The sequence below is a fragment of the Spea bombifrons genome, chromosome 1 (assembly GCF_027358695.1).
Source record: "Spea bombifrons isolate aSpeBom1 chromosome 1, aSpeBom1.2.pri, whole genome shotgun sequence".
In the NCBI taxonomy this organism is placed as follows: domain Eukaryota; kingdom Metazoa; phylum Chordata; class Amphibia; order Anura; family Pelobatidae; genus Spea; species Spea bombifrons.
Genome location: NC_071087.1, coordinates 88,663,074 through 88,689,337, shown reverse-complemented (window position 1 = coordinate 88,689,337; position 26,264 = coordinate 88,663,074). Strand labels below are relative to the sequence as shown.

General features: G+C 39.4%; 2 protein-coding genes across 3 annotated transcripts; one reads left to right on the top strand and one right to left on the bottom strand.

Moving 5' to 3' along the window:
- LOC128495098 (thioredoxin-like) lies at nt 1-5,228 on the top strand. Its single transcript, XM_053465854.1, has 5 exons — nt 1-159; nt 2,765-2,869; nt 3,442-3,501; nt 4,037-4,102; nt 4,953-5,228. Exons 1-5 carry the CDS (start codon nt 133-135, stop codon nt 5,022-5,024), a joined length of 330 nt encoding a protein of 109 aa, XP_053321829.1. The 5' UTR covers nt 1-132; the 3' UTR covers nt 5,025-5,228.
- A 2,351-nt stretch (nt 5,229-7,579) lies between these two features.
- On the bottom strand, nt 7,580-21,216 carry LOC128495040 (prostaglandin reductase 1-like). 2 transcript variants are annotated; one of them, XM_053465851.1, is made up of 10 exons: nt 21,142-21,216; nt 17,763-17,878; nt 14,679-14,724; nt 13,954-14,013; nt 12,119-12,286; nt 10,790-10,907; nt 9,981-10,136; nt 8,370-8,475; nt 8,088-8,206; nt 7,580-7,968 (listed from the first exon to the last, which is right to left on the bottom strand). In XM_053465851.1, exons 1-10 carry the CDS (start codon nt 21,144-21,146, stop codon nt 7,855-7,857), a joined length of 1,008 nt encoding a protein of 335 aa, XP_053321826.1. In that variant the 5' UTR covers nt 21,147-21,216; the 3' UTR covers nt 7,580-7,854. The 2 variants fall into 2 exon arrangements, with proteins under 2 accessions (XP_053321826.1, XP_053321825.1); XM_053465850.1 differs by lacking the exon at nt 21,142-21,216 and having other exon boundaries at nt 17,763-17,903.
- Between the last annotated feature and the right edge of the window lie 5,048 nt (nt 21,217-26,264).

The window sequence follows — 26,264 nt, the reverse complement described above, 5'->3', positions numbered from 1 at the left end:
GGATTTAGTAATATCTAGTCTGGATGCCCCAGGGCCTTTGGAAAGCTCACATAAAGCAGGAGGCAGGTAGGCACAAACCATAGTGCTTGGAAGCCTCTTGTCTGGAAGAGCTGAATCTGAAATCTGGTGAAGATGAGCATGCTCCAGCTCTATGAGGAGGTATTTATGATTTGTTAATATACAATTACTGTGGTTTATTAGAGAGTTTAGATTAAAAGATCTGCGTCTCCTCTTAAAAATATATATCTACTATTAAATATTTAAATTCCAATCTTTGAGTATAGAACATAAAACTTAAGTCTGCAGTGACAAAAAGACCCTACTAAGGTAAAGATAAATGAAAAAACAGGTATAATGATAATCTGTATTGCTGTTCTGAAATATATATACTTTTAATTATTTTGATTGTTCTCGTAAATTGTTTCGATGTCAGGAAGCTTCTTAAATTATGTATTCAATCTACCTATCAATAAATATTGCTGAACCAAAGAAAATGTTAAAACAATTACTGACTTGCTGGAAGAAAAAACTTCCAATAATCAAATTATATGTTGCAAATCAACAATAGTGGGATAATATTATATATATTTAACAATGCAGCTTCATGCGTTGCTAAAGTACCTAGTTCTATTAAATGTCAGTCACTTTTGTAAATTAATGTTTTATTGCATATACAAATTTTAGGAAAACAGTAAAGTATGGCATTCAGGGTTTTATGGCAACATTTAAAATAGGCATGTTTTTTAATGCTCAAAAATGGGGAGTGGAAAATGAGGGGCATTAGAAGAATGACTTGGAACTTTCTGGCTTTGGCTACCCTTAGCCCCTCTTCCAGGATGTGGGTAGGAGCCTGAAGTTGTGGTTGGTCCCAACGATGTCAGTGGGCGCTCTTGGCAACGTCAGGGGACAGACGCTATTTTTAATAGGGAAGTGGTCCGGAGTGGGGTGTGCCTTATGGCTGCTCCTGCTTTACTCGGAGTCTCTGGGCAAATCCCATAGAGTTCCCAGGTATGATTAGGTGCTCAGCTAGCTACCTCTTGCTCCTTACTTGCTGCAGTGTAATTTATGCATTTGCCTGCTCTGCACAGCAGGAACACAGTACATGTTTTGGTGGGTGCTGTTGGGACCCATACAGGGGCTTACTTGGTCCATGGGGCCCTTCTTCTACAGAAGGGAGATTTTCAGAGACAGACAGACTCCATTTCTGGAGTATGATCAGTGATGACTGAGGTACTAGTTGAGAGTCCCTGTAATCACAGAAGCAGATGGAAATGTATGTGTGTGTGTGATTATGTGAGGATGTCTTTGTATAATGAATGTGTATGCATGTATATAGATTATTCCTTTGTATGTCTATATATATGCCACTTTATGTCAAATTAAGCAGGTATCTTTGCTGGCATGACATACATCCTGTAAAGATTTCCTTTATATACTGCCTTTCTTAAGTTACTTTGTTACATTTTGACTTTCAGTGAGCTATTATACCTTTTTTATATAGCTTTGTAGGAACAAAAACTTTTGCACGACAAATCACAGTCCCTCTAGCTTTTCTTGCTGTTCCCTCCGTGTCCTATACCATGGGGTATGTGTGTGTGTATATATATATATATATATATATACTGTAAATACAATATATTGATAATTGGAACTGTGCTGCCCCATGACCCCAATCTTGATCTGCCCCTGGGTATGACATGGTGCAAGATTATACAGTAGGAACCAATAGCCTGAGAGGATGTGCCTATGGTGTAGCCTTCTGTATCTTTTCCAAGATACCGAGACTATACCCTTTTAACGGGTGCACAACTCCAGTCCTTTAGGGCAGCAGCGTGTCATAAAAACATGATGCTTAAGTGTCATGCTGTAATTAGATGTATTGCAAAGAGGTTAAGTGTTGGTCAGGGAAACATTTTGTAGCTACAACTAGATAAAATACACAGGGGAAATGCAGAGGAAAAGCATAAACTAAATTTCCCCATTAATTGTAGATATTCCAACTAAACAGGAAAAGGGTTCCAAGTTAACATAACGTGTCCTATCTCTAGGCCAGCCCTCGTGTCCCCATACCCATTCGTACAGAATGTCTCTTTCACTTCTTTATTCTATATAAAGCATAATTTATTTGTGAATATATGCAGTTTGACTTTTTTACTAGTAGATTACTCTTATAATGACCACGGTCCTATTGTGACATGATTATGGGCCCCAACTACTGTAGCATGGAGAACTGTAGCAATCATCAAGTATAGATCGCAGTTGATCACACCTTCATAACACTACATAGCTTGAAAAATACATGGGATAGCTGAGTCATTTATGAGATCTGACATGGTGAGCGCATCAGTGGACAAACTAGGTCACCGAAATATTGTCTGTCTGATCTTATCTGGTGCTGTCTTAGAATAGTAATCAGAAATGGATTTTAGCAAATATCTGATAGCGGTTCCATTTATTTTTATTATTCTCTAGGTTTGATAACATATTCAGAAAACATATTTTAAAGGTGTGAAAATGAATGGTTAGCTGCTGAGGTAGTTTTTCCATCACACTGCAGAATGCAGATCAGAAAGTGCATGTTGGGTTTTTCCTTACCACTAATTTACAGCCAACCAAATCTACTTATGACAGCATTACTATCAATGTAAATATACATCTTCCGTAGCAAATTTGGGGTGTTCTATTTTTCATTAAGTATGCTAGACCCACAGGAAAACCAGTGTCAAAAACTGAAACAATTGTCAATTTTTTTTCTCTTTTATAGTGTGAGCTGCAAGATGCACTAAGAAGAGCAGGTAGAAGACTTGTAGTTGTTGCTTTCACATCAGGAAAATGCGGACCCTGCAGATTAACAACGCCGTTCCTTGAAGTAAGCTAGAATTAGCTGACCATGTCTCAAAGTATATTAAATAAAGTAACACACACATAAAAACTGTGTAAAGAAATTACACTTTGGAAATATAATGTACAATACTACTGAACGTGTGCTAAAATGATGTAGCTGCCAAACAACACTATAAAGGTTTCACTACATTCTCGTTATATTTATTAACTTGTGAATGCCATAGCATATCAATATGGCTGCCAAGAAGGTTGTGCACAGGTCTGGCCTGTGTCTGCTGGACATTTGGCATAATGATTATGCTAAAGCTGTTTTTGTTCTACCATTTACTAACTGGCCACAGAGTACACAAGATAAATGGCAGTGAGCCACTGGATCTGTTTTTCAGACACACAGGGTACATAATCACTTGATCTGTGAGAGGCCTAATTTATTTCAGTCAACCACATTGTTACTCGGTGCTTTTGATAATATCATTGTATAGTTGCACTGTACAACTGTGCAGTCTTGATATGAATACAATTTGAATTAGAATTTTAATCATAACAATGTTTTAATGTGATTGGACACATTTGCTAATAAAAACTTACATTTTACAGTCTCTGTGTCCAAAGATGCCTGATATTATTTTCATCAAAATTGATGTCTCTGATTCTGAGGTGAGTGGTAAGGAATGTATACAAAAAACAGACTGGGACTATTATATAAAAGTAGCTTATCTGCCCATAATTAAAAGGATGAACACATATCTTTTTCTTCTCTCTCAATTCTTCCTTTTTTTCTCTTCCTCATTATCTCTCTCTTTTTTCTTTTCTCTCCTCCCTGGGGTTTGAGTGGGAGTTGGCTGCCGAACTATAGTTTTGTCTCCATAACTTCATCTTACATTATGAAGGACAAACCCCAGGGGTCCTCCTCTCACCCTCTCTCCTTTCTCTTGTCTACCTCTCTTCATCCTCTAGATATATATTCTCACTTTCTTTGGGTCCATAGGTATTTTTTTCTTCTACTACTGTTTCTCCTCTTTCCTCTTCACCCATGATGTGAATTATTAGTCATGCTGAGCAGCAAATGCCAAACATGCACTTTGTTTAAGCTCTAACCAGCATGGCCAACATATAGAGAGTTATATGGCCAATATATAGAGAGTTATATTCCTGTTTTTGTTTGTAATGCTTTGGCTTGTACTCTTTTTAGGATTTTGTCGAGCGTTTTCAGATCACTGGAATACCAGCCTTCTATTTCTTTAGGAACGGCAATGTGGTATGCATATTCATATTAACAAACCTATTTATCCCTCTGTCACACTCTCTGTCACTCTATTCTGCGGACGTTGCCTCGAAACATTAGATAAACTAGGTTAAATATTCACATATATATATATAATCACCTAACTAGTAAGTTAACATATCACTATATAAATCATGCTAATTAATTTTATATAACTTATTATTATCTACAAATACAGTCATTTCTAAAATAACGACAACGTTCAATAATCAGGTTTGAATATGTTCGTTGACCTACTGCATTCAGGAGTTTCTTTTAAGATCTCATTAGCACTGGTGCAGGCAGCACAAATCAGCTCTGTCGACTAGAAGTAGTGTGCAATGATATAGAGCATCTGACATGTCCTGAAACATACTGGAATGTAAAAGTGGGTTCCTCAAATTATTCACAGTAACATTGTCCAATTGTGGCTTTTTTCAGGGCTCCGTATTAAATCTACACATGGGTGATACTATATTTAGGGCTGGTTTTCAGGACAATACATCAGTGAGCAATACCCACAATTAAATGAGCTGGTGTCTTTGGCCTTGGTGCCTTTGGCCCTGCACACCAAAGATGTCCCACGTTGGTTTTGCTTTTTTTTTTAAAAAAAAAAGATGGATATAGCCATATTAGCACAAGTGAAAATAGAGTTTTTCATTGACGTTAATAATTTTTACTGGGCCAATGTAAAAACAAAAAAGATGTAATGTTCCATAGGTTTGAGGGTCTCAGAAGTCTCTTCTTCAGATTGAATCAAATGATTAGATATTAGTGTCGCAGCACAATGGTGGATTTTGGCAACTCACTCCATTTGGCTTTATATTTTCTTTTTGTTTTTTAGGTATATCACTTTCAAGGTGCCAATACGACATTTCTCGGGAATAAAATTGAGGAACTCAGATTCCAGATATAGGTCATGACGAAGTACTGATTTAATTAGCTTTATGAAGAAATGTTGCTATAATACAAATGTAGCATGAGTATGTTTTTGCAACACCGCTGGACGATCAATTTCCAAACCTTGTTCTAAATTAATGAAATAGTGCAGGAGCATGAAACTATATGTGTTATAAAAAAACTATTTTCCACCCAATAAATGACGCATATTTTAATTAAATGCAGTATTTGTAACTGAATATTTTCACATACAAAGAGAATAATTTACTTGGATATTTCCAAAGTGGCCCATGATCCCCACTGCCCACAAAAGTGGGACAAAGGGCTGCTACAAGTGCCAAATTGAGACTGCCCCACAAAAAACCATGACACTTGGTAGCTATGATAAGGTCATCACTGATGGTATATCGTCTGCGAAAATTGGAAACTACAAACTGGAGCCAAGTATGCTCAAAGTCCCACTAATGCCTAAATACTAGTCAGTCCTTTAAAACTTGAAAGGACTTTCTTTATAGTGTGGATGAGCAAAGCTTGACTCATGTGGCTCATATCTGACTCAGCGTCTGCCTCACCTACATTAACCTGTGATTGTCTGGCAGTATTTGGATACTTAAAATCTGGGTGAGATTCATGTGGATAATGGTTCAAAACCCATTAGAATCCACTTTTATTTTAAGTTGTAGACATAAGAGGGTATGATATATATACTGAAATAAACATTTGGGAAATACTAAAGACTGCTCAGCTGAAATAATGTGGTGTTTTGAAAGATGTGCTGAAGCAATGAGGAGCAAGCTGGAGATGAGTAGGCATCTCCTTTCGTTTTTTTTCCGTCTTTGTAGGCGTCCATATTGAGATTCCTTAACTTATACAATCAAACATGTAAAAAGTCTTTAATAACATTGTATAGAGCAACACAGAAGAAAACCTGTCACATGTACATAAATATGAAAAGCTTTGGTAGATCCAATAACTTCTGGAGACACCAAAATGATCTGGTTATTTGACATTCTTTTATATTTGAGGTCACAGTAGAATTTGTATTTCAATAATAGTTGAAAAACCAAATATATCTATGAAGTGTCTGCTTCTACAGAGTACAATGCCTTTTCATTCCTTTCTTTGCCGTGAATGAAATATTTGGGTGTGTCTCAGTTTTGCCCCATGAAAAAATAATTTCTGGAGAACAACCACACCTGACAAGCTGGAACATGGAAGTATAAAACAAAACAAGGTGTGAGAGCAAAAGGCCTTAGGTCATGGAACAAAAATGATGCGGTGCTGCAAGTTACAACACTAAAAAAATGTAAATTGTGTTATAAAAAATGTAAAATAAATGTTCATGTTGTTACTTTAACAGTAGATGACAATAGTTCAAAATTCAAAATAACAAAGTGCTCAAAGTTTCTCAAGAAATTCCTACCAAGTGTTAACGTGCTGTGTGTCATCACGGCCTTGATTTGTGATGACCAGTGATGCTGATTACATGTATTGACAGCTGGTCACATGAAGATTTTTAATTATTAGGCATATTGTTGTGAATTTGGGGCAGGTTGGGCCATATCTTCTCTCTATAAAAATGAATGTGGTCCACACACCCATGTATTTCTGATTAAGTGGCTCATGGCAGAAAAAAACTTGGACACTCCTGTTGGTTGGCTAAGTTTCAAAATGATGTTGGCGTTTGTGTGATCAAGTTGATATGCTTTTAACAGCATAAAGCAAAGGTGCTCACCTTATCCAACAAAAAGTACCTTTCTATACACATCACATGTTGACTTTATGGTGATACAAGTGATCACCATAACTAATAAACAGAAACTGAAATAGTGTGAACATACCTAAACTTGCGAGAATCATCAGAAAACAAGAGATTGCTAAAAGTGGCTGGTGTTAGATCCAAAGCATTAAGGAGATGACAGCCAGCAGATACAGTCTTTTTAGGGAAAACTATACAGCACCATTAAGTACATAAGAGAGAGATGTATGAATAGTATCAAAAGGTACTCTCATCAAAAAATATACCGGTCTGTGTAAGCATTATTTATATATTTTGATGAATGGCTGGGAGAAGAAAGACAGAGACTATGGTATGGATTTTGTGAAAATGTAATCTCTTCTCCACAGAATTACACCATGACAACAAAAAAAGTGTTGGGTGAGCTGGGAAGGAGGTCTCAACCATAGCTACTTCTACTGTGAAAAAGAGGCACAACTGGTGCACAGCCCATATAAATGTGGTTCACACCTTGACTAGTGTTATAAACCAGCTTTGAAATGCATGTTAAGGTGCTACAATCACACTAAACACGTCATACTACTTGTTCAATATAACCATGAAGCACAAAGGATGACAAAGCACCCAGGTGTTGTGCACATAATAAAATGAGAATACTTCCCCTTTAAATAAACACAAAACACTGCTCTTGTCTGTGTATTATATGGTTGCTGATGATCATTATAGGAAACTATACTTAGTTTATAAGGGAATGATTGCACTATGATTGTTATACTTATATTTTTCACGTTTGTTACAAAATGTTACAGTTCATTTGAAAAGAAAAAGAAGAATTTATGTAAAGGGGAATTATTCCCATTTTATTGTTTCATAGCTACTTCTACTGTTTACACATTAAAAAGGTGCCATACCTTAACTGGGTGCTACAATGGCATGGTATGGAGGGAATACATAGAAATTTGGCACAATTCTAAAATCAACCCAGGCATACTCTGACATAACTAAAATGCGAAGGATTGAAATATTCAACAAAAATTTTGTACAACTTGTAATATTTATTTCTGAACAACTCAGGACACATAGCAAAACATTTAATTGTCTGAGATATTTATTTAGCTGTTATGATGGCTTTTCCAATGTTATCTCCTTTAAGCATTCCAATAAATGCAGCTGGCATGTTGTCAAATCCTTTAGTAATGTGCTCGTGGTACTTCAACTTTCCCTGTTGGAAACCGGTATATATATTAGTACTGCTGTGTAATCAGTACATACAAGATACAACATATTACATTCTAATAAAGATAAGCAATATAAATAAGGGGTCAAATTAAACAAATATACCTCTACAACCCACTGCAGGAGCTTTTCCAGGCCTTCATTGTATCTGTTTAGCCAACGCTGCACTGTGAATCCTTCCATGCGCAGCTCTTGGAAGATTAAGGGGAGGTGAACATACGGCCCTGGGGAAACAGAAGGAAGGACATAATGCTCAAAATAATGGTCACAACTCAACTCCAAGGCCCAATGTTTCTCTTTATACATCTATGATATAACTGTCACAGAAGGACCCAGGCATGTGTCATACAATACAGTAAAGAACAAACTGATGGGATAGATCAGTACCTTTTCTAGTAACAGAATCATTGTATTGGGAAATAGCTCCACAAACAGCAATTCTTCCATATTTTCTCATCTGGAGTAAAGCCACATCTGCAAATTCTCCCCCAACCTGCACGGATACAACAGGACAGACACAGTTATCAGGCGCCTTCTGGGGATCTATTTCTTTTAAGCACAATACATCATACTCCTGTACCACTGGTTGAGAAGTACGAGCCAGCCCAATAGAAGAAGTCTAAAAACACACAAAGCGGTCAACTCCACCAAACAGGTGCCAGGAGAGGACCCACTGAAGAAACAGCATCATACAACTATTGGAAGTATGGACTGAGATATGGTAGCCGAGGTTCCTCACGTTTGTATGCACTTTTTCCAGGTGCTCACACAGAAGGTGCCATTAAAGAAACTTGGTGATTAATGTGTTGCGTTAAGGAGGGTTTATGGTTTGCTAGGACGTAATCCTGGTTAAGGACGAGATAAGAATGCAAAATAGAAAAAGGCTCCAGGCACTCAAGGGTTCCATCAGGCAGATTTATTGAAGGAGAAGGACAACAACGTTTTGACCTCACGATGAGGTCTTTATCAAACTTGATGGAAGCCTTGAGTGCCTGGAGCCTTTTTCTATTTTGATTTACTGGGGAGCTGGCCCTTCCTGGCACAGCTAAGCACCTGAGTTTCTGTGGGGTTTGTGTGCAGATTCCTGATTCTGGTGACGAGATAAGAGTGCAAGACTGAACATCACAAGCTGAACATCAACTTGCTTAAGGACTATTCTATAATTAAAAGAGGAGGCTTAATCGTAGCTCTGTATGTCCTGGTCCCCTTAGTCCTTCAAGTTTCGTCATATCCCTTTCCACATATCCCCACCACCTCTCCAGGTTTCTCTACTGCCGCAATATCGCTATTTTTTGCCCCCCCGTAACTGTTTCATTTTTATTGTTGTTGTGTGATGATTACTGTTGCCCCTTTGTACTGTGTTTCGTATATGTATGATTGATCGAAGTCACAGTACTGTATGTATATATGTTTGTATTGAGAGCTGCACTACAGACTGGCTTGTATATGATATGTACATTCTGTCTTTTAATAAACTCAGTCAAACATGTTAGGTCTCTGCTTTATGCCTTTGCGTGTTTAAATGTGGGTGTATCAAATTGATATTTTGTCTTCCGCCTCAAATAATAATGCATTCTTTCAGCCCAACCTGAGCTGGCAGTTTATGTTCTGAGTTAATTACTGTGAGCTGACTTAGCTGATGTACAATCAAGTTTTGGGATGCGTCTGGCTCACTGACCTTTTTATGGTATTCACATTTCATATCTGCATCACTCACCACATTTTTAGTATAGGTATTTTATGCCACATGTTTCATCTTGTGTGCTAGAACTTTGCATACATAATATTATGTTTTAACTGTAGTTTCTTGTTGGTAAGCTAAATAAATAGATAACTGTCTTAAATGCTCATAATGGCCCCATTGTTATTTATTTTTATTATAAATCCCTCTATGAAAAGCTCCTTCTTAGCAAATACAATGATATCATGCTAAGCCTGATGCAAAAATACTAATTTTGATAATTGTCTTGTAAAAAATACCCTGTTATTTGTACCCACATTTTCAAAAAAGCAATCGTATCCTTCAGGAGATGCCTTTTTCAAGGCTTCCTCTAAAGAGCTCACAGTCTTGTAGTTAAAGGCTTCATCAAAACCAATTTCCTTTAAAAATTCGACCTTATCATCTGAGCCAGCAGATCCAACTACTTTGCAGCCCTGGAGGGAAAAAAAAACAATGGCTTAAAAACATAGTTATATAGAGATTATAAAATATATATTTGTATTGCTTTTTTGTACCCATTTCTTCTTATTTCTATTTTAGGTTTATTATTTCCCTTCTGCACTCTCTAATTTAAAAAATATATTGGGTAACAATTGCGAAAAATGCACCACTAAATAGTGAATCTCAACTCGATATGTTTGAGTTCCCATGTGTCATTACAAAGCTCTCCATTAGCTCACAAGAGCAATCTAGAACCAAAATGTGAGGGAGAACAAATGCAAAAGAACCAAAGCCAGATGTACAGTATCTCACAAAAGTGAAACTGGTGAACTCCATACACACTTTTGTTGTGTGTTGAGTTATTTCGATGGGACAGCAAATTTACACTGTTATACAGGCTGTACACTCACTACTTTACATTGTAGCAGAGTGTCATTTCTGCAGTGTTGTCACATGAAAAGATATAATACAATATTTACACAAATCTGAGGGGTGTACTCACTTTTGTGAGATACTTTACATTTAGGCTTCAATGGGCATCATCAGTGAGGTTCAATTGTTATCACTCCAGGTGCAACAAGCAAAGGCAGCCCGTTATTGACACATCCCTGCACTCCATCAAAAGAATGAAAACAACTATACTCACAATTATTTTTGCAATCTGCCCTACTAAAGAACCAACAGCTCCCGCAGCTCCATTCACAAGAACAATTTCTCCTTTTTTGGCAAAGCAAACTTCTCGTAGACCAAAATAGGCAGTCAAACTGGAAAAAATTAGGTAAGTGATGTTGGCAGTTTCTAGGAAGCAACACTAGTATGCAAATAAACAAAGCATGTTACTAAAATGTAAAAACTGAAGTAAACCCAAGTAGGGAAAAAACATTGTTTCATACTTCATGAGTGTTCTCAAATTACCGTATTTTCCGGCGTATAAGACGACTGGGCGTATAAGACGACCCCCAACTTTTCCAGTTAAAATATAGAGTTTGGGCTATGCTCGCCGTATAAGACTACCCTTCTACCCAGTATACAACAACCAGCCAATCACGGCAAGCGATGTACCTTACCGGTGATTGGCTCGTTGTTGTATACAAAGCCTGCTTGGATTGGGTGGGTCAGCTCTCCCTAACATATGCCTGTCCACACACACATGTATAGACATACACTGCCCTCACACACCCCTTCCTTTACACACGCATACACGTACACACCAGCTTACAAACACACATATACACATACACTGCCCTTACACACACCTGTCCATACACATACACTGCCCATACACAGACATATATTTATATCTACACATACGAACATACGCCTGTCCATACATACACATTTATACACTGCCCTCACCACACACCCCTGCCTTTACACACACACACATATATATATATATACACAACACCAGCTTACAAACACACAAATATCTACACTGCTCTTACACACACCTGACCATACACATACACTGACCTTACACACACATATATACACATACACTGCACTTATACCCCTTTCTCCCCATCTCTTACCTTTCTCATCCACTATCTTCCATCCAGTTGTGAGAGCGTGAGGTCTGTCATTTTGGACCTCTGCTTTACTGCTCCCTCATCACTACGCGCCGGCAGTTGATGCCGAGCGCCGGGTAATGACGTTGTCCCCGCGCTCGGCATCAATAGCCGGCGCGTAGTGATTAGGGAGCACGGAAGCCGAGGTCTGAAGTGCCAGACCTAGAGCTCCCTAATGTTGGGCTAGTTAGAGGGAGGTTGTGATCTCCCCAATTCGTGGGGAATCGTGATTCTCCAGTCCGGCTCGGTAAGTTTCAGTACCCGGCGTATAAGAATACCCCCGACTCTTGAGAAGATTTTCACGGGTTAAAAAGCCATCTTTCGCCGGAAAATACGGTATGTTAATATACTAATTCTATAATATCTACATAAGAGTAGTTTGTATGATGAAAATGTAATCCACCTACCCAGGCATTCCAATTGTCCCAAGAGCCAATGATTTGGGGATGTGGTCAGGCCAGTTAGGAAGTAGTGGTGTCAATTCTTTACCTTGAGAAATGGAATGGGTTGTCCAGCCAGCACTTGAAACAGCATAACTGCCAACTGGGAAAGCAGGATTGTTACTTTCCAAAACCCTTTAAAAGAAAATACAGAAAACGTAAATATAATGTAATGTCAAGTGGTTTAGCTTGTAGTTTTATAGCTCTCAAGATGTAATTTCCTACAAAAAAACCCCTCAAATTACAAGCACATCAAGTAAATAAAAAAAGGTTTAATTTCCTCTAAAGTTTATCGCAGTGCTTTTGTTTGTGAGATTTCTGAGCAATCACAACTTTCATCAGCCATGTGACACAGCATCAAATATACTGAGGTACACAATACCAAATTCTAGGCAAGCATTGAAAGCTACAGGTCTATTCAGTTAAATGAGCAATCAGTCAAGTTATAGGCATTTAATTTATTAAATTATACATATAGCATAAACTTGTTAGATTAGGTATAAGATCAAACTATCATACAAGACAATTACAAGATGCTCAACCAAGAACGGACAGCCACTTCATAGCTTCCATCCCTGCTTGGGAGCATCTCAAGTTTTAATTCTCTTGTGCCGTTTCAGAGGAAGAATCACTATCATCTCCATTTCCCTGCACAAGGGATACCAATTGTCCCCCACTGATGAGGGCAATGTAGGCCAAAACGTACGTCTGAGGTTTCATGGCTCAAATTTTGGTCCTGGACTACGCATTTTGCAGGATCAAACATGATGATGGAGAGTTTTCCTCAGTAATGGCACAAGCTAAAATTTGAGATGCTCCCAAGCAGGGATGCACTGTAGGACAAGCTACAAAGCAGCTTGTGACAGGACCAGTGTCACAGGGCCAGGCTAACAGGCTAATATTTTCGTGGAACTCTTAGCCGGGTCATGGAGTACTTTTGTGTCCAGTTTCTGATACTATGACCCGGTAAGATTTTATAACCGGCCCCAGAGTCTGAATGAGGCTGCAGCTCCGGCCCTTCAAAGGGGCAATCATGTAGTCTGGCTGGAGCTCTTAATCGGCCAGCACAGCCCTGTTTGCCCACATGGCAGCCTCACTACAGGGGGGATAAGACAGGCGGGGAAACCCATTGTATCCCTTATTCCCCTCACCTAATCCATTCCCTGCGTTCTCCCCGAGCTGATGGGATTTGGGGTTGGGTTCTGTGTGTGTTGAGAACGTCAATAAATAATAAAAGTAATAATAGTGGTTCTTGTTTTACTGCACAAATGGTGGTCTGTCTGATCCATGAGAGTACTGACTGGTGATTCCTCAGCCCTCAAACAGGGGTACCCAGCCTTGGGAACGGTGACCCTGTAACACCTCAGATACGTGCTTCTTAATAGTATTAGTTGGGTACGCACTGATTCTTTTTTTAGTAACTTGTTTTGAAGAAGGCAGAGCTTCTGGGACAAAATATGTGTTCTGTACAGCTTGTAACAGCACTGAACTAAGACCGAAGAGCAGCAATGGATAAGTTCCTAGGATGAATGGGGTCTTTTGTTGGATATCGCTGTTCTGGTCCCAACAAAGATATCCTGAGGAAGTCATGGCGCAACATTAATAGCGTAAGATATTAAGTCTCTTTAAGGTGTTAAAATCTTATTTGACTTTAAATCATACTCCATTAACATTGATCTATTGAATGACATTGCAAGCTTTTGTGATAAATAGTAGATATGCATTACAAATCTCTGACAAATACCCCAGTCAGCAGTAGCACCCTTGTTGTTGTGAAAGCTGAAAAAAGTATTGATATTTACCTGCCAACCTGGGTCCCAATCATGACATCCCCTTCTTTCATCATCATCTTGCTGTAGGGTCTAGGAGTATGAATAGAAAAAAATGACACCAACATATACAGCACTCACTTTAAGAACACTACCTCAGCAGTGCTTCAGTCAAAACTGCTGGCATTCAAGTTATCTGTATTGCAGCTGGACTACTTACAATAAAAACACACACACACACTTGCTTTCGGATAACAAGGCTAAGGTGACCAATATCTCCTCTATAGGCAGTTCTTTTTTAAAAGAGCGAACCTCTTATCAAGTTTCGAATAGGTAGGGTTATTAAAGGCTTATAAGTTTAAAGTTATACTGTAAATGTAACATGCTATTATAGAAATATTATTGGCAGGTTTGGTATATACTCTACCCTGCCAAATTTTTCTTATTTTCTATGATCATTTTCTTCTAACGTAGAAATAATTCTAATATAAATACTGGTAGTTTGGTGCAAAAGAAAACGTGTGGTTTATAGTACCGTTTAGCTGACCAAACTATTCATAGAACAAGAAAGAAACACACAAGCTTAGAGATATAACTTTTAGTTGGATGCAATCTTTTAGAGACTTGAATGGATGTGAATGTCTGCCAATAAGTCGTTACTAGTGTTTCTCTTGCTATGACTGAAATTTCATGGTTACTCCAAGTACACCTCACTTTTCATATATAAGTTCTATACTTTGTACAGACTTAATGCATACCTCATGTAAGGGTCGACACTGAAATACTCTGCTTCCAGTAATACCTCTGCAAATATACAAAAGCATAAATGATTAGCATAGATATATATAAACTGTGCTTGATCTTTATTGTTTGCCTACCTTACACTTAAAAGTATAAACTGAAGGTGTATTTTGGAATCACAGAAATTAGTTTGTGTCACCTATACAAGTTTTAACATAACAACTGTTTATGTTACTTGCATGTAGTTAAATAGCCGCTTAAAAACAGTTTAAGAGGTATTCTGCTTATATATAGTTTAAACATACTTGCCAACATTCTGTGCCAGTCTATTGGAGGAGAGGTTGTCAGTGACATCACATCTGGGCTTAAGAGGAAGTGTTTACAGAGAATAGTTGAAGACGTATAGTAACTTAATCGAGGGGCATTCCATGCAAAATGGGAAAACTTGTCGCAATAACCTATAGTGGACACCTTTTGCTTTTAGTCAGTTTTTTAGTCATGCAGTTTTTCTACCTATAGTTGGGCGACCTGATTTCTCCACACACATGGGAATTTCTACATGACAGGGTTATATACTATCATTTTTATTATGCCTTTATTAGTGGATGCCTGGTCACCTTAGTTTAGTAGTACTGAGCTAAATATACAGAGTTCCTGGCAGCAGGAGGTGCCCCACAGAAAGGTTCTTTTTTAATTTTTTTTTGTTATTATTCAAATGATTATCGTAACAGTTGTACAAACCTGGCTTTTCGTTTCAGTGAAGTTTGCTTAATCAATAACATATAATGTCACCATGAGGAACATGGAACTACAATGCATATATTAACATTTTAAGCGAGTTTAGAAATATTGCCAGAGTTGTTTTGTCAGCTGTATTCACAATTTACTTCAAAACAGTACCACTGCAGTGCACTCTGGTGGTAAAGATTAGATTGCAGGGAAATTAATTTCTCCTATTGTTTAACATAAATAATTAGGTTTGTGTTTTATTGCATTTATTAATAAATTACTATTAATAATCGTGTAATGTTTATTATTCTTTTTATATCTTTCTAATGCAATGACGGTCTAACATGAAAACAAATTGCAGTGAACCTGTAATACTTTTCATAATTCCTTAACCCTGTATTCCCAAATTCAGTGACAGTCCACTTTAGCCAAATTAAAAATAAACCAAGCCTCCTTAGTTGGTAACACAGAGGTGCTCATAAACCTAAATTACTGGTTGCATTGTACCCAGGAGCCACTAGGAGGCAGCAGAGAAGGTTTAGATGACTGCAGTCTGTCTGTAATGGCCCATGTGAATGAGAAACCCGCAGGAGTTGTTAGTTGAAAGTTAGAGCATGTATATGTATAGAACAGACCATCCCTCCTTCCAGTAGACAAGAATGGATTATTGGGCTCCCACTTTTGAGGTGAGCCCATTGAAGGAAGAGGGGCTATTGTGCTGTTTTATTTTTCAAAACAGTTCTAGTTTGTGCTTAATATGATGTTTTTGGGCAGCTGTGTATTAGCTATTTGTGTGTTCTAGGTCTGCTATCTTAGCCCAATGTACTAGACAAACTCCATGACTTACCTGTGGTAAACAATAGAATGGATCATCCTGCCAGACATTAAAATGTCTGTGAAAAGTGCACAGACTTCATTAGCTTTGTGTGGTGTTAAGCAGGGAATGTTAAACAAAGAAGCGCTGTGTAAATTGTTGGCGCTATATAAATAAAAGATAATAATTATAATAATAATATCATGACTGACGACAATGTCACCCTCTAGGTCTACAGATAAAGGATGTTTGCTGGAACAAAATGAGATACATTACAGAATACAGAACAGTACAGCACTGTATTTTATACACAAAGAGAGAAATATTTCATGGGACTTTGAGCTTGCGGCTGAGCTTTATGATTGTAACCAAACATTTTCTAATAATCATTTAGCCTTTTAAATTTACACTTGGATTAGCTGACACAACTTGCTATTGGGACACAGGAGTGATGGTTGCCTCTGTACGCTTGTTGTTTTTCACTTATTTGCAGCTCGTCGGATAACAGTGCTACACGACTAGAGATTCTCTTAGGGTCTTTGTAGACCCTAGGGATTGTAATTTACATGTGATCAGCGACAAGGACTTATGAATGAGCACAGCAGAGACATGGTGTTGTTGTCCCCGCTGACAAAGAGGACACTGGGATGGCATCGGCCTACTGTCCCTTGCATTGACATTCTTGACCAGTATGACAGAGTGTGAGAGCGGTAACACCAAATGTAACACGCCTGCTTCCCATTCACACCTGAGACCCTGTTACACTAATTAGTCGCATGACACCGGAAGGGGAAATGGCCAATTTGGGCATTTCCACTTAGGGCTGTACTCACTTTTGTTGCCAAGGTTTTAGACATTAATGGCTGCGTGTTGAGTTATTTTGAGGGGACAGCACATTTACACTGTTATACAGGCTGTACACTCACTACTTTACATTGTAGCAGAGTGTCATTTCTTCAGTGTTGTCCCATGAAAAGATATAATAAAATATTTACACAAATCTGAGGGGTGTACTCACTTTTGTGAGATACTGTATATATATATATATATATATATATATATATATATATGTACACAAAATAAAACATTTAACAACCTGATGTATCATAATGACGAGGACAGGGTTTCACCTGTATATACTATATATAAAAAAGGAAAGAGACAGTTAGTTCAATATTGTCTTCGATATATATATTTTTTTACTTTGTGTACCAAGATATAGACCAGGATTTTAACTTTTTAATTATTTAGGCATGTAAACCAATGCATCTCACTCATATTTTCTTATATAAAATTATTATTATTAGTAGTAGTAGTAGTAGTAGTAGTAGCTAATCTGTAAGAAGTTGAAAAGAACAGTCAGTAACGGCAAAACCATCTTCAGACCATTAGGTTTAATGTAACATTAATATATAGGCTGCGTGATCTAGTAAAATTGCTCGTCAATGTGCATTAGTTAAGATCAGGCAATATTCCCAATCGCAAATTAATTAAAACATAATTTTGGAAAGTATTAAATCATAATCAAAGGCAGTAAAATGTGAATGTCCCTACTAACCTCCATTTTTAATCTTTGGTAAATCCACCTCCTTTAACTTGAAATTTGAAAGTTTCGGAGCACCCTCAAAGTGTTTAACCAGGGTCCAGGAGCGAGACAGCACCATTCTGTAATGACTGCAAGACAACAGAACCATGAGCTCATGAATCTGCAAAACTACTGTGCAGGGTGTCCTAATATCCTCCCAACACAAAGGAGGAACCTCCCTGTTTAGAATATCTTTCAATTTATTGGTTCAACTAACAATACTATGAGATGCACATAACCAAGTCATCCTGCCAGAAATCATGTCCGTATTTGTATTTCATTTTTTCTCTTAGCTAATAGAGCTAGTTACTTTTAGAGCAAATATTTGTTATTACTCAGCACAAAAATCAGAAAAGGATCATTGAAATTATACTGACAATATAAAATATTAATGGAGAAAGACAGCCAACCAGTTAGCAACACTGAAAGAACCTCAAAACCCTTTCTTGTAATAACTCTATGTAGGGTTTAAGCAAACGTTTTAAATATTAAACTGTAAATGTTTAACTGAACGGACCAAATAACTTAAATTCACATGCCTCACTCTTTTTTTGGATGAAGGCACAACACCGAGTATATACAAACTGGAATGTCCATTCACTAAGATTCAAGTTATCAGTTAAACTACAGAGATGACTTGGCACTTAAAAAGGACCACTGTAATGTTAACCATACTCGGGAACTTCTTAGCTCCAGATACCCGGAGCCTTCCCTTGCGGGATGTGGCCAGGACTGCCCACTGGCGTCAGCTGGCGGTCCTGTTGAGTCGGTGGGCGGATCCGCTGATGCCGGGGGTGGGTCCGCTGGTGTCGGGGCCTTCCCGCTGACATCATGGGAAACCCCCCTTTTAAAGGGGAAATGGGCAGAGAGCAGGGCGTGTCAAAGACCCCGCTCCCATGACCCGGAGGATTCGGGTGCTTCTCCCGGAGATCTCTAGGTACAACCTGGAGAGTGCTTATAATTATTTAGGTTAAACACAAAAGAGAGATAAGGATATCCTGCATATTACCCTCATTTTGATGAGTTGACACATTGATAAACGAAAAGGCTAATATTGTCTGAGAAAAATAAGGGAAAATGATAATGGCTGGCAGGGGAAGGCTGGGGGGCAATTGTTTTTCTTAAGTGGCCCTCTGGCCCCTTACCCCCTGTTAACCAATGTGTACTAGCACATGCACTTTCACACAAATTCACTCTAACATATACACACCATAACACTCTCTCATGTTAACACCCTCATAGACATACACTTGCACACTCACACCAACACATATTTACACATACACACTGACACTAAACATCCTCACTCTATGAACACACCACTACACCTCACCCTTTCACACCCTTAGTTTGCCTTTAACTCTTTATAGCTGGTCACACAATGATATTACCACCTGTCACAGGGCCGGGTCATGGAACGCTTTTGTGTCCAGTTCCTGATACTGTGACCCTGTAGGTTTTTATAGGGTGTTTTATTTTATAACCGGCCCAGAGCTCCAGCCCTTCAAAGGAACAATCCTGTAACCTGGCTGGAGCTCTTAATTAGTCAGCACAGCCCTGTTTGCCCAGACAGAACCCTCACTACAGGGGGGATAACACAGGCGAGGAAACCCATTGTATCCCATAAGTCCCTCCCCCTGATACATTGCCTGTGTACTGATGGGATTTGTGATGGGATGTGAGCTGATGGGATTGGGAGTTGGGTTCGGTGCACATTTAATTAAGGATCTATATAAATTCTGTGTGGTTTTAATAAAAAGTTATTTTTTTACTACGAATGGAGGTCTGACTGTTCCGTGGATGGCACTAGCTATCTGTATGGGGGTACTGACTGGCGATTCCTCAGCCCTCCAACAGGGCTACAGCGCTGCGGAATCTGTCGGCGCTTTATAAAGTATAATAATAATAATACCTTGGGTACGGTGACCCTGTTACACCACCAGGTTACGCAAAACTACGTGACTTGTCCCCACTGCCTTCCCACTTTTATACTTCCTGTTTAAAGAATTTTGGACTGGACCAGGGAAACAATTGCCCCAAAAGCAAACGCACATCTCCTTAGTGGTCCAATGTTTCTCACAAAATTCCCAGAGCCAGTGCTAAAGCTGACTGGTTGTAAATTGTGACAGGCGATGTATTTGTCGAACATTTGCATATGCGTGTGTACGTATGCAAGGATTTATGAGTTTGCGACAGAACCACACAGATGATTTGGCTGGAGTGTCCCCTTAAGGGTGAAACTGTTAACCAGTCTGGAGACTCTTAGCCTACCCAATGTGTGACCTCAAAGCCTTAGGTTAACATAACAAAATCAAATCTCTTCCAGTGTGTGCCTTTATCTGAGCCCAGATCATGTTGTAATTTGGGAAAAAACACATATAACTGACCACCACCAGCTTTTGTTACAGACAATAGATCTGGATAATTTTCCCATGTATGCGTGCCTATTGCAGGCAGTATGTGGGCATACAGTTTTGTTCTCCTGCTGTTCTTGCTGGAGGGAATGGTGGGGAAATGTACCTCAACAATGTCAATGAAGAGGGTGAATAACTACAAATGGCAGGGGGATGATGTAACGTAATGGTAGCATAATCATCTATATCCAGTGAACAGGAAGTTAAGATGGCTCATACAATCTTTGCAAAATAAAGGTGACTTTTGTGCTAAATTGACCCAGTATAATCCATAGTTACTGAGGTTAGATGAGAGTCATCCCACTACAACTCCCTGTTTAGTGCATCTACATTGACTAGTAGCCATCACTGCAGTGAAAGTAACAAGGAAAGACTGTTGCCGTGATTGTAGTTTACATGTAACCAGACACAGCTCTCTAAGGATTACAGTTCTGTGTTATGTTGTTCTTATGCTGGAGCTATGCCCAGTTGGCTTTTCATTACCCTGCCCTACCACTGTTAACAAATATAGTACTATATAGTATACTATAGATATTTATAGATATTTATAATATATTGATGACAATATAGGTGGGGGGTTTGTAAAATAGACTACAATGAAAGCTATTTAGTAGTTTAGCCATACCTCCCAACATTTCCCATGGCCCAAAGGGTGACATTACATTTGAGAATAACTGTAAGATACAAACAAAAACGCAGAAATGTACTTTGGAGATGATGTCTATCATCCAGGACTAGCAGAGTTAAAACAAAGATAAACAGCTCTAGCAAGAGAGCTTGTTATTATGGAATCTGTCCCCACCTTACCTGCTGTCACACAGTAAAGGAAAAAGGAAAGTTTTTGTTACGTTACAGCACAAAGTAAAAACCCTCTAGCAGTTCATGTGGGACATGGAATTGGGACAACTGTTTGTTAAGAATATTTTCCCCAGTATTACCTCATTGTTCAACGAAGAAGATCAAAACCCAGGGTGTTTCTGTATGCAGTTTACAAAGTTGTTCATCCCACAGACTCCTCCTTCTGTTCTCTGTGCTTCCCTTATAAGTTGTAATGGGAAGTCTCACTAGAAGAAAAGAAACTGGTGTTACATACAGTTCGACCCGTATGGTTCCTGCCAAACCATGGCTTTTCTGTTTTAATCACAAGAGCTATTTTTTTATATTATCACACCATCAAGCAGACATTGTTGCAGGAATTGATAAGTATTCATCACCAGATTAAATGTTGCCTTGTTTTTTTTGCTGTTGCGAAATAATGTAAGGTTATAGTGATATAGCCATCTATATACTATATTAGTACAGGGCTCTTAAATTGTACTAGTTTTGCTTCACTTGGGCAGTTTAGTATTTGGGAACGGTATCCAGGAAAATTAAATGATGGTTACAACATTACCTTGAACTTGAACTTGACCAATGTTGGTACTAGGTGTCCACACAAAAGAATACATGTTTCTAGAGTTAACCAGAAAATAATAGCTATTTAGAAATATATCCAGAAGTAGTAGTTTTTCATGGTGAGATAATTTCGAAAGTTCTATCAATCTTTTATGCACTACCTTCCGTTCTTCTAGTGCTGCCCTTGCTGCCCTCCTCGTCTCTGTTGTCTAGCCGCCATCTAGGCTGACTTGCCAATCCTGCCATCTCTGCCGCTATCTTCTTTTCTTTAAAGGCCACCTGGGCTATCCTGCCTGGCATCCCCTGTCCGGTGGAGCCTACAGGCCCTTCTCTGAGCCCTGTGATGGGGTGAGCCATGCCGCCAAATGGGGTCAGACCCTGCTGATGACCCGAACAAAGAAATGGACGGGGAAAAGCAAGGTGGGGATGCTTCAGCCAGCCCTCGAAAGATTGCATCACTGATGGGACCTCTTCTGGGAACCTGCAGGACTGGACTTCAGGTGTCTCAACAACCTCTGACCATCCAGCTGATGCTGCTGGTCGGAACCGGAAAATGAAGGCCTCAACCACACCGGAGGCTTGGATACATGTCCACTGGAAGATCTTCTGGTTTGATCCGCTGCCACCTATTCATCCTGACCACTGCATCAAGCCGAATTTCTTCTGAATTTTCTTGTCCCTGCACAGCCATTGTCTGCTTCAACCAAAAGATATCCTTTACAGTGTTCAGTGTTGTCCTCTAGTTGTCGCCAGACCCCTCCACTGAACTTATACCCCCCTGATCCGATGACCTCCCCTGACCAGTGTTGCTTCCTCAAGTCTCAACCATACCCTTAAATTGGGTTTTACAGCATAGCCAACAGATTGCAGACATAGTTGTTCATAATTAGAACAACCTTAACTTAGATTTAAGTCCAAATCTGATATTCATATGCCATACAGTTTGAGTATAAGCTGTTATCACATTTTCAGCTAGGTGTGATATTGACATTTGTAATCAGTGTTTGATATAAAACGTTTGCCTACAATAGACTTGTGGGCTTTGGTTTTCCTTAAGTACAACACCTGTACTGGCAAGTCTTTGTGGGTGTGCCATTAGCTAACACGCAATGGATGAATAATGAAAGTTTTGTATTGCTGAGAAAATCTCTAACATCGCTTCTCAATATTTTCTAGAATATGCTATGGAGAGAGGTAGAATTTATGTAAAACGTGAGATTTCCTCAGCCTCCTCACCCATTGAATTATACATTGTACATGACCAGCTTAGCTCTTCTTGCTGAAGAAACTTACTAGCGTTAGCCCTTTCTAACAAATAGCAAAGCAAAGAACTCTTCCTAGTGCAGGGCTTGACAAATTTGTTGTGAATCTAGGCGCCAGGTAAAAAAGTTAGGAGCCAGGATTTTTTTAAACTAACAGTTGGTCAGGAGTGATCTGACCATCATCAGCCCACTTACTAAACTCACAGCGTTTGACCTGGAAGCACCCTGGACTTTCAGGTCAGTGCTGTTTTTTTATTTATTTATTTTTGTTTTTTTTTAACTCTTTCGATGCTGATGTTGCATTGGAGCACAGCATTGACTGATATTTAGTCCCCACAAGCTTGTGGGGACAAATGTTAACCCCTGCAATGCCACAAATGTGTCATACACAATTGTGGCATTGAAGGGGTTAATGCTGCACTGTCGCTCTCATGGAGCGATCAGGCAGCAGGGGGGTGTTGGGGCTGCCAAAGAACCCTCTCCCCTGTCCCTGAAGCTGCCTCTGGCAGCTGGGACTCAATTGCTGGTCTGTAGACCAGCCACTGCAGGGAGGGGAGTCTTTGATGACTGCTGTAGGCTTCCATGCCTACAGGAATCATCAAAGGGCTTATGGAGGCTCGTTTTTGCTGTTGCTGGTCTGCCTGGGCTTCCAGGCAGACCACCAGCAGCAGAGCCCCGTGCAAAACGGGAATTAACCCCTAAATGCCGCGATCGCGGCATTGAAGGGGTTAACGCTGCACTGTCGCTCTCATGGAGCGATCAGGCAGCTGGGGGGTGTTGGGTCAGGTCCCCACACTTGTGTGGGGACCCAATCAACACACATCCCCCTTCCCTGAAGCTGCCTGTGGCAGCTGAAAACACGATTGCTGGTTTTGCAGCAACCGCCTTTTCAGCCTACAGAATCACTCTGTGGGAGTGATCTCAGGCTCGGGGGCGTGCTCTGAGTGGCTGTGCTGTCTGCCCAGACTCCTGGGCATACAGCAGCAGCAGCGCCCCCGTGTGGTAGCTCAGCCTCTTACATCCACAATTTTTTCTGGATGTAAGAGGCTGACAAAACCTAGGCGCCAGGACAAAATTCTCTGTCGCCATGGCGACCTGGCGCCTGGGATTTGTCGAGCCCTGTCCTAGTGAATAAACCACCTTGACATCACTTGAACATTATGAAGATCTAACCATGGTGTGCAGATAGAACCTTTCTGCTGCAGATAGATCAACCCTTCAAAATTAATAGTTTAGTGAGGTACTTGAAACCACAACTCTACTGCCAACTTGCCTGGCAATTCTCCCTTTAGTGAATAACCCCAAAAGTGTAATATAGCCAAAAAATTAAATTATATTTTGAATGAAAAGCTTAAACATTTCGAGGTTTAGGAGACTTTGTTTAGGAAACATTTCGAGGTCACTGATGTCAGATGATTTGGACTTGTAATTGTAATCACAGTGTTTAATATTTAATGACATCCGTGAATTTTTTGACACACTTTTGGTGCTATATTTTAGTTGATTTATCCATGGTCGTACTGTTTTCCGTACAACATTGTCTATATAAATAATGGGAGGAGAGGGTGCATTTTGTCTATGATAACATACTATCATACCTTTAATTGGGGAAAAAAATGCTAAGTTCATCCCACCAAAATGTTGAAGCTGTCAAAATTTGCAGGTATAGGTAATGGCATGCATAGTAAAGGGATTATTTGTCAGTTAGCACTTCTTTCTTCATCTGCAAGTCTGGACCGTGCATGATTTTTCAAAAAACATGAGCCAGTCACTAGGTTTATTATAGATGAATTAATAGATTGTAAGAGCAGGGCTTATACTCCTTCTGCACCAGTACTGTATGTTTAACGCGCATTAATGTTGTTATTGTTCCCTTCCCTGCTGACGCTATATAAGTAAAAAATGTAATAGCCTAGCCTATGTTTTCAAAACTTGCAACCTGTTGTTACACCTACCTGTCCAGCCGGGATCCCGCGGCATCCCGTCTCGGATGGGCGGTCCTCCCGAGGAGCTGCTCGAGTGTCCTCTCTGTGCACTGTTGTGCGCGCGCCACGTACACGGATGGGCGCACAGTGACGGCTCGGGTCGAGCTGCCGCGGCGTGTCTGCAGCGATCGGGTGATTATCACCGCTCCACAGCGACACACTCGCGGCGCTCGTCCATTACCGCTTCTGCCTGTGTGGCACCTCCGCGCCGCTCGCGGAGGTAACACAGGCAGAGCTTGTTGTTATGTTGGCGATGTTGCCATTGCGACGACGTCATCGCGTGTCCATTGGCCAGTTTTTCTGTTTTCCCCGCCTCTAGTCCTAATTAAACCCCCTTTGCCCTGTGCTTTGTGTCCGTGCAAAGAGTCTTTATTACTCTGGGTGTGTGTTTGTGTTACGTTTGTGACTCCTGTACCTATGCTACCTGATTTCCGTGTACCAGCTATTGTTCCTGACATTCTCTCCTATGCTGAAAACCAAAGTTTGTGAAGAACCAGTGTCAAAAAATGTGTACAAGAAGAAATAATAGAAAGAATACTTCCCTTTCTCTTTTTTGAACCGGATACACAGCTGCTAAACCCGTAATAACACTCTCCTGGTGTTAGAAAGATAATTTTGTTCCGCTAGGGGGCGCTTGTGTATTTGGTCGGTTTCTCCAATTTGAAAATTGAAACAGAAAAAAGTTTATGATAGTGTGGTATGTCAAATGGACTTTTGGCATAAAAAAGGTGTATATGCACTCACACTTTAAATGGGATGATCAAGCCTTATATATAAATCCTCCACGGTCCACGTGTGGAGTATATGTAAAAAGAAACAGAGAAAATAAAAAACACAATGGTGTGGTATCTTAACAGTGTTCTGACACGCCAGAACAGGTGTACACTTACAGTTAGTAACTGATGTGTCTGGCTTCTAGCAGTTTAGTTTCCTCAATGCTTCCTGATCCCGTGTTGGTACATGCAGCTTTGTACATAAAATTGGTCCACCAGGTAAGTATAAGGAAATAAATTTATTCTGGGCAGGTGCCCTATTCCATAAAATACACTACGTGTATAGGATATACCTATCACGTTTTTTAAAAAATAATAAAATAAATTTTAAAAGTACCGAAAATACAAATAAAAGGTAAATGTCCGATTGGATGTAAGGACGGGAGCTCTATCCGTCCTATCATCCAATCGGACATTTACCTTTTATTTGTATTTTCGGTACTTTTAAAATTTATTTTATTATTTTTTAAAAAACGTGATAGGTATATCCTATACACGTAGTGTATTTTATGGAATAGGGCACCTGCCCAGAATAAATTTATTTCCTTATACTTACCTGGTGGACCAATTTTATGTACAAAGCTGCATGTACCAACACGGGATCAGGAAGCATTGAGGAAACTAAACTGCTAGAAGCCAGACACAT

Bases quoted from the DNA above. Each gene is read 5' to 3' on its own strand.
- LOC128495098 (XM_053465854.1), top strand. From the start codon at position 133: ATGAGCATGCTCCAGCTCTATGAGGAG. The intron at 160-2,764 runs GTATTTATGATT...TCTCTTTTATAG, and splicing joins TGCTCCAGCTCTATGAGGAG to TGTGAGCTGCAAGATGCACT. The intron at 4,103-4,952 runs GTATGCATATTC...TTTGTTTTTTAG, and splicing joins TCTTTAGGAACGGCAATGTG to GTATATCACTTTCAAGGTGC.
- LOC128495040 (XM_053465850.1), bottom strand. From the start codon at position 17,898: ATGGTTCTGTTGTCTTGCAGTCATTACAGAATGGTGCTGTCTCGCTCC. The intron at 10,137-10,789 runs GTGAGTATAGTT...TTTTCCCTCCAG, and splicing joins GGCAGATTGCAAAAATAATT to GGCTGCAAAGTAGTTGGATC. The intron at 8,207-8,369 runs GTACTGATCTAT...CTGTTTCCCCAG, and splicing joins TGATTCTGTTACTAGAAAAG to GGCCGTATGTTCACCTCCCC.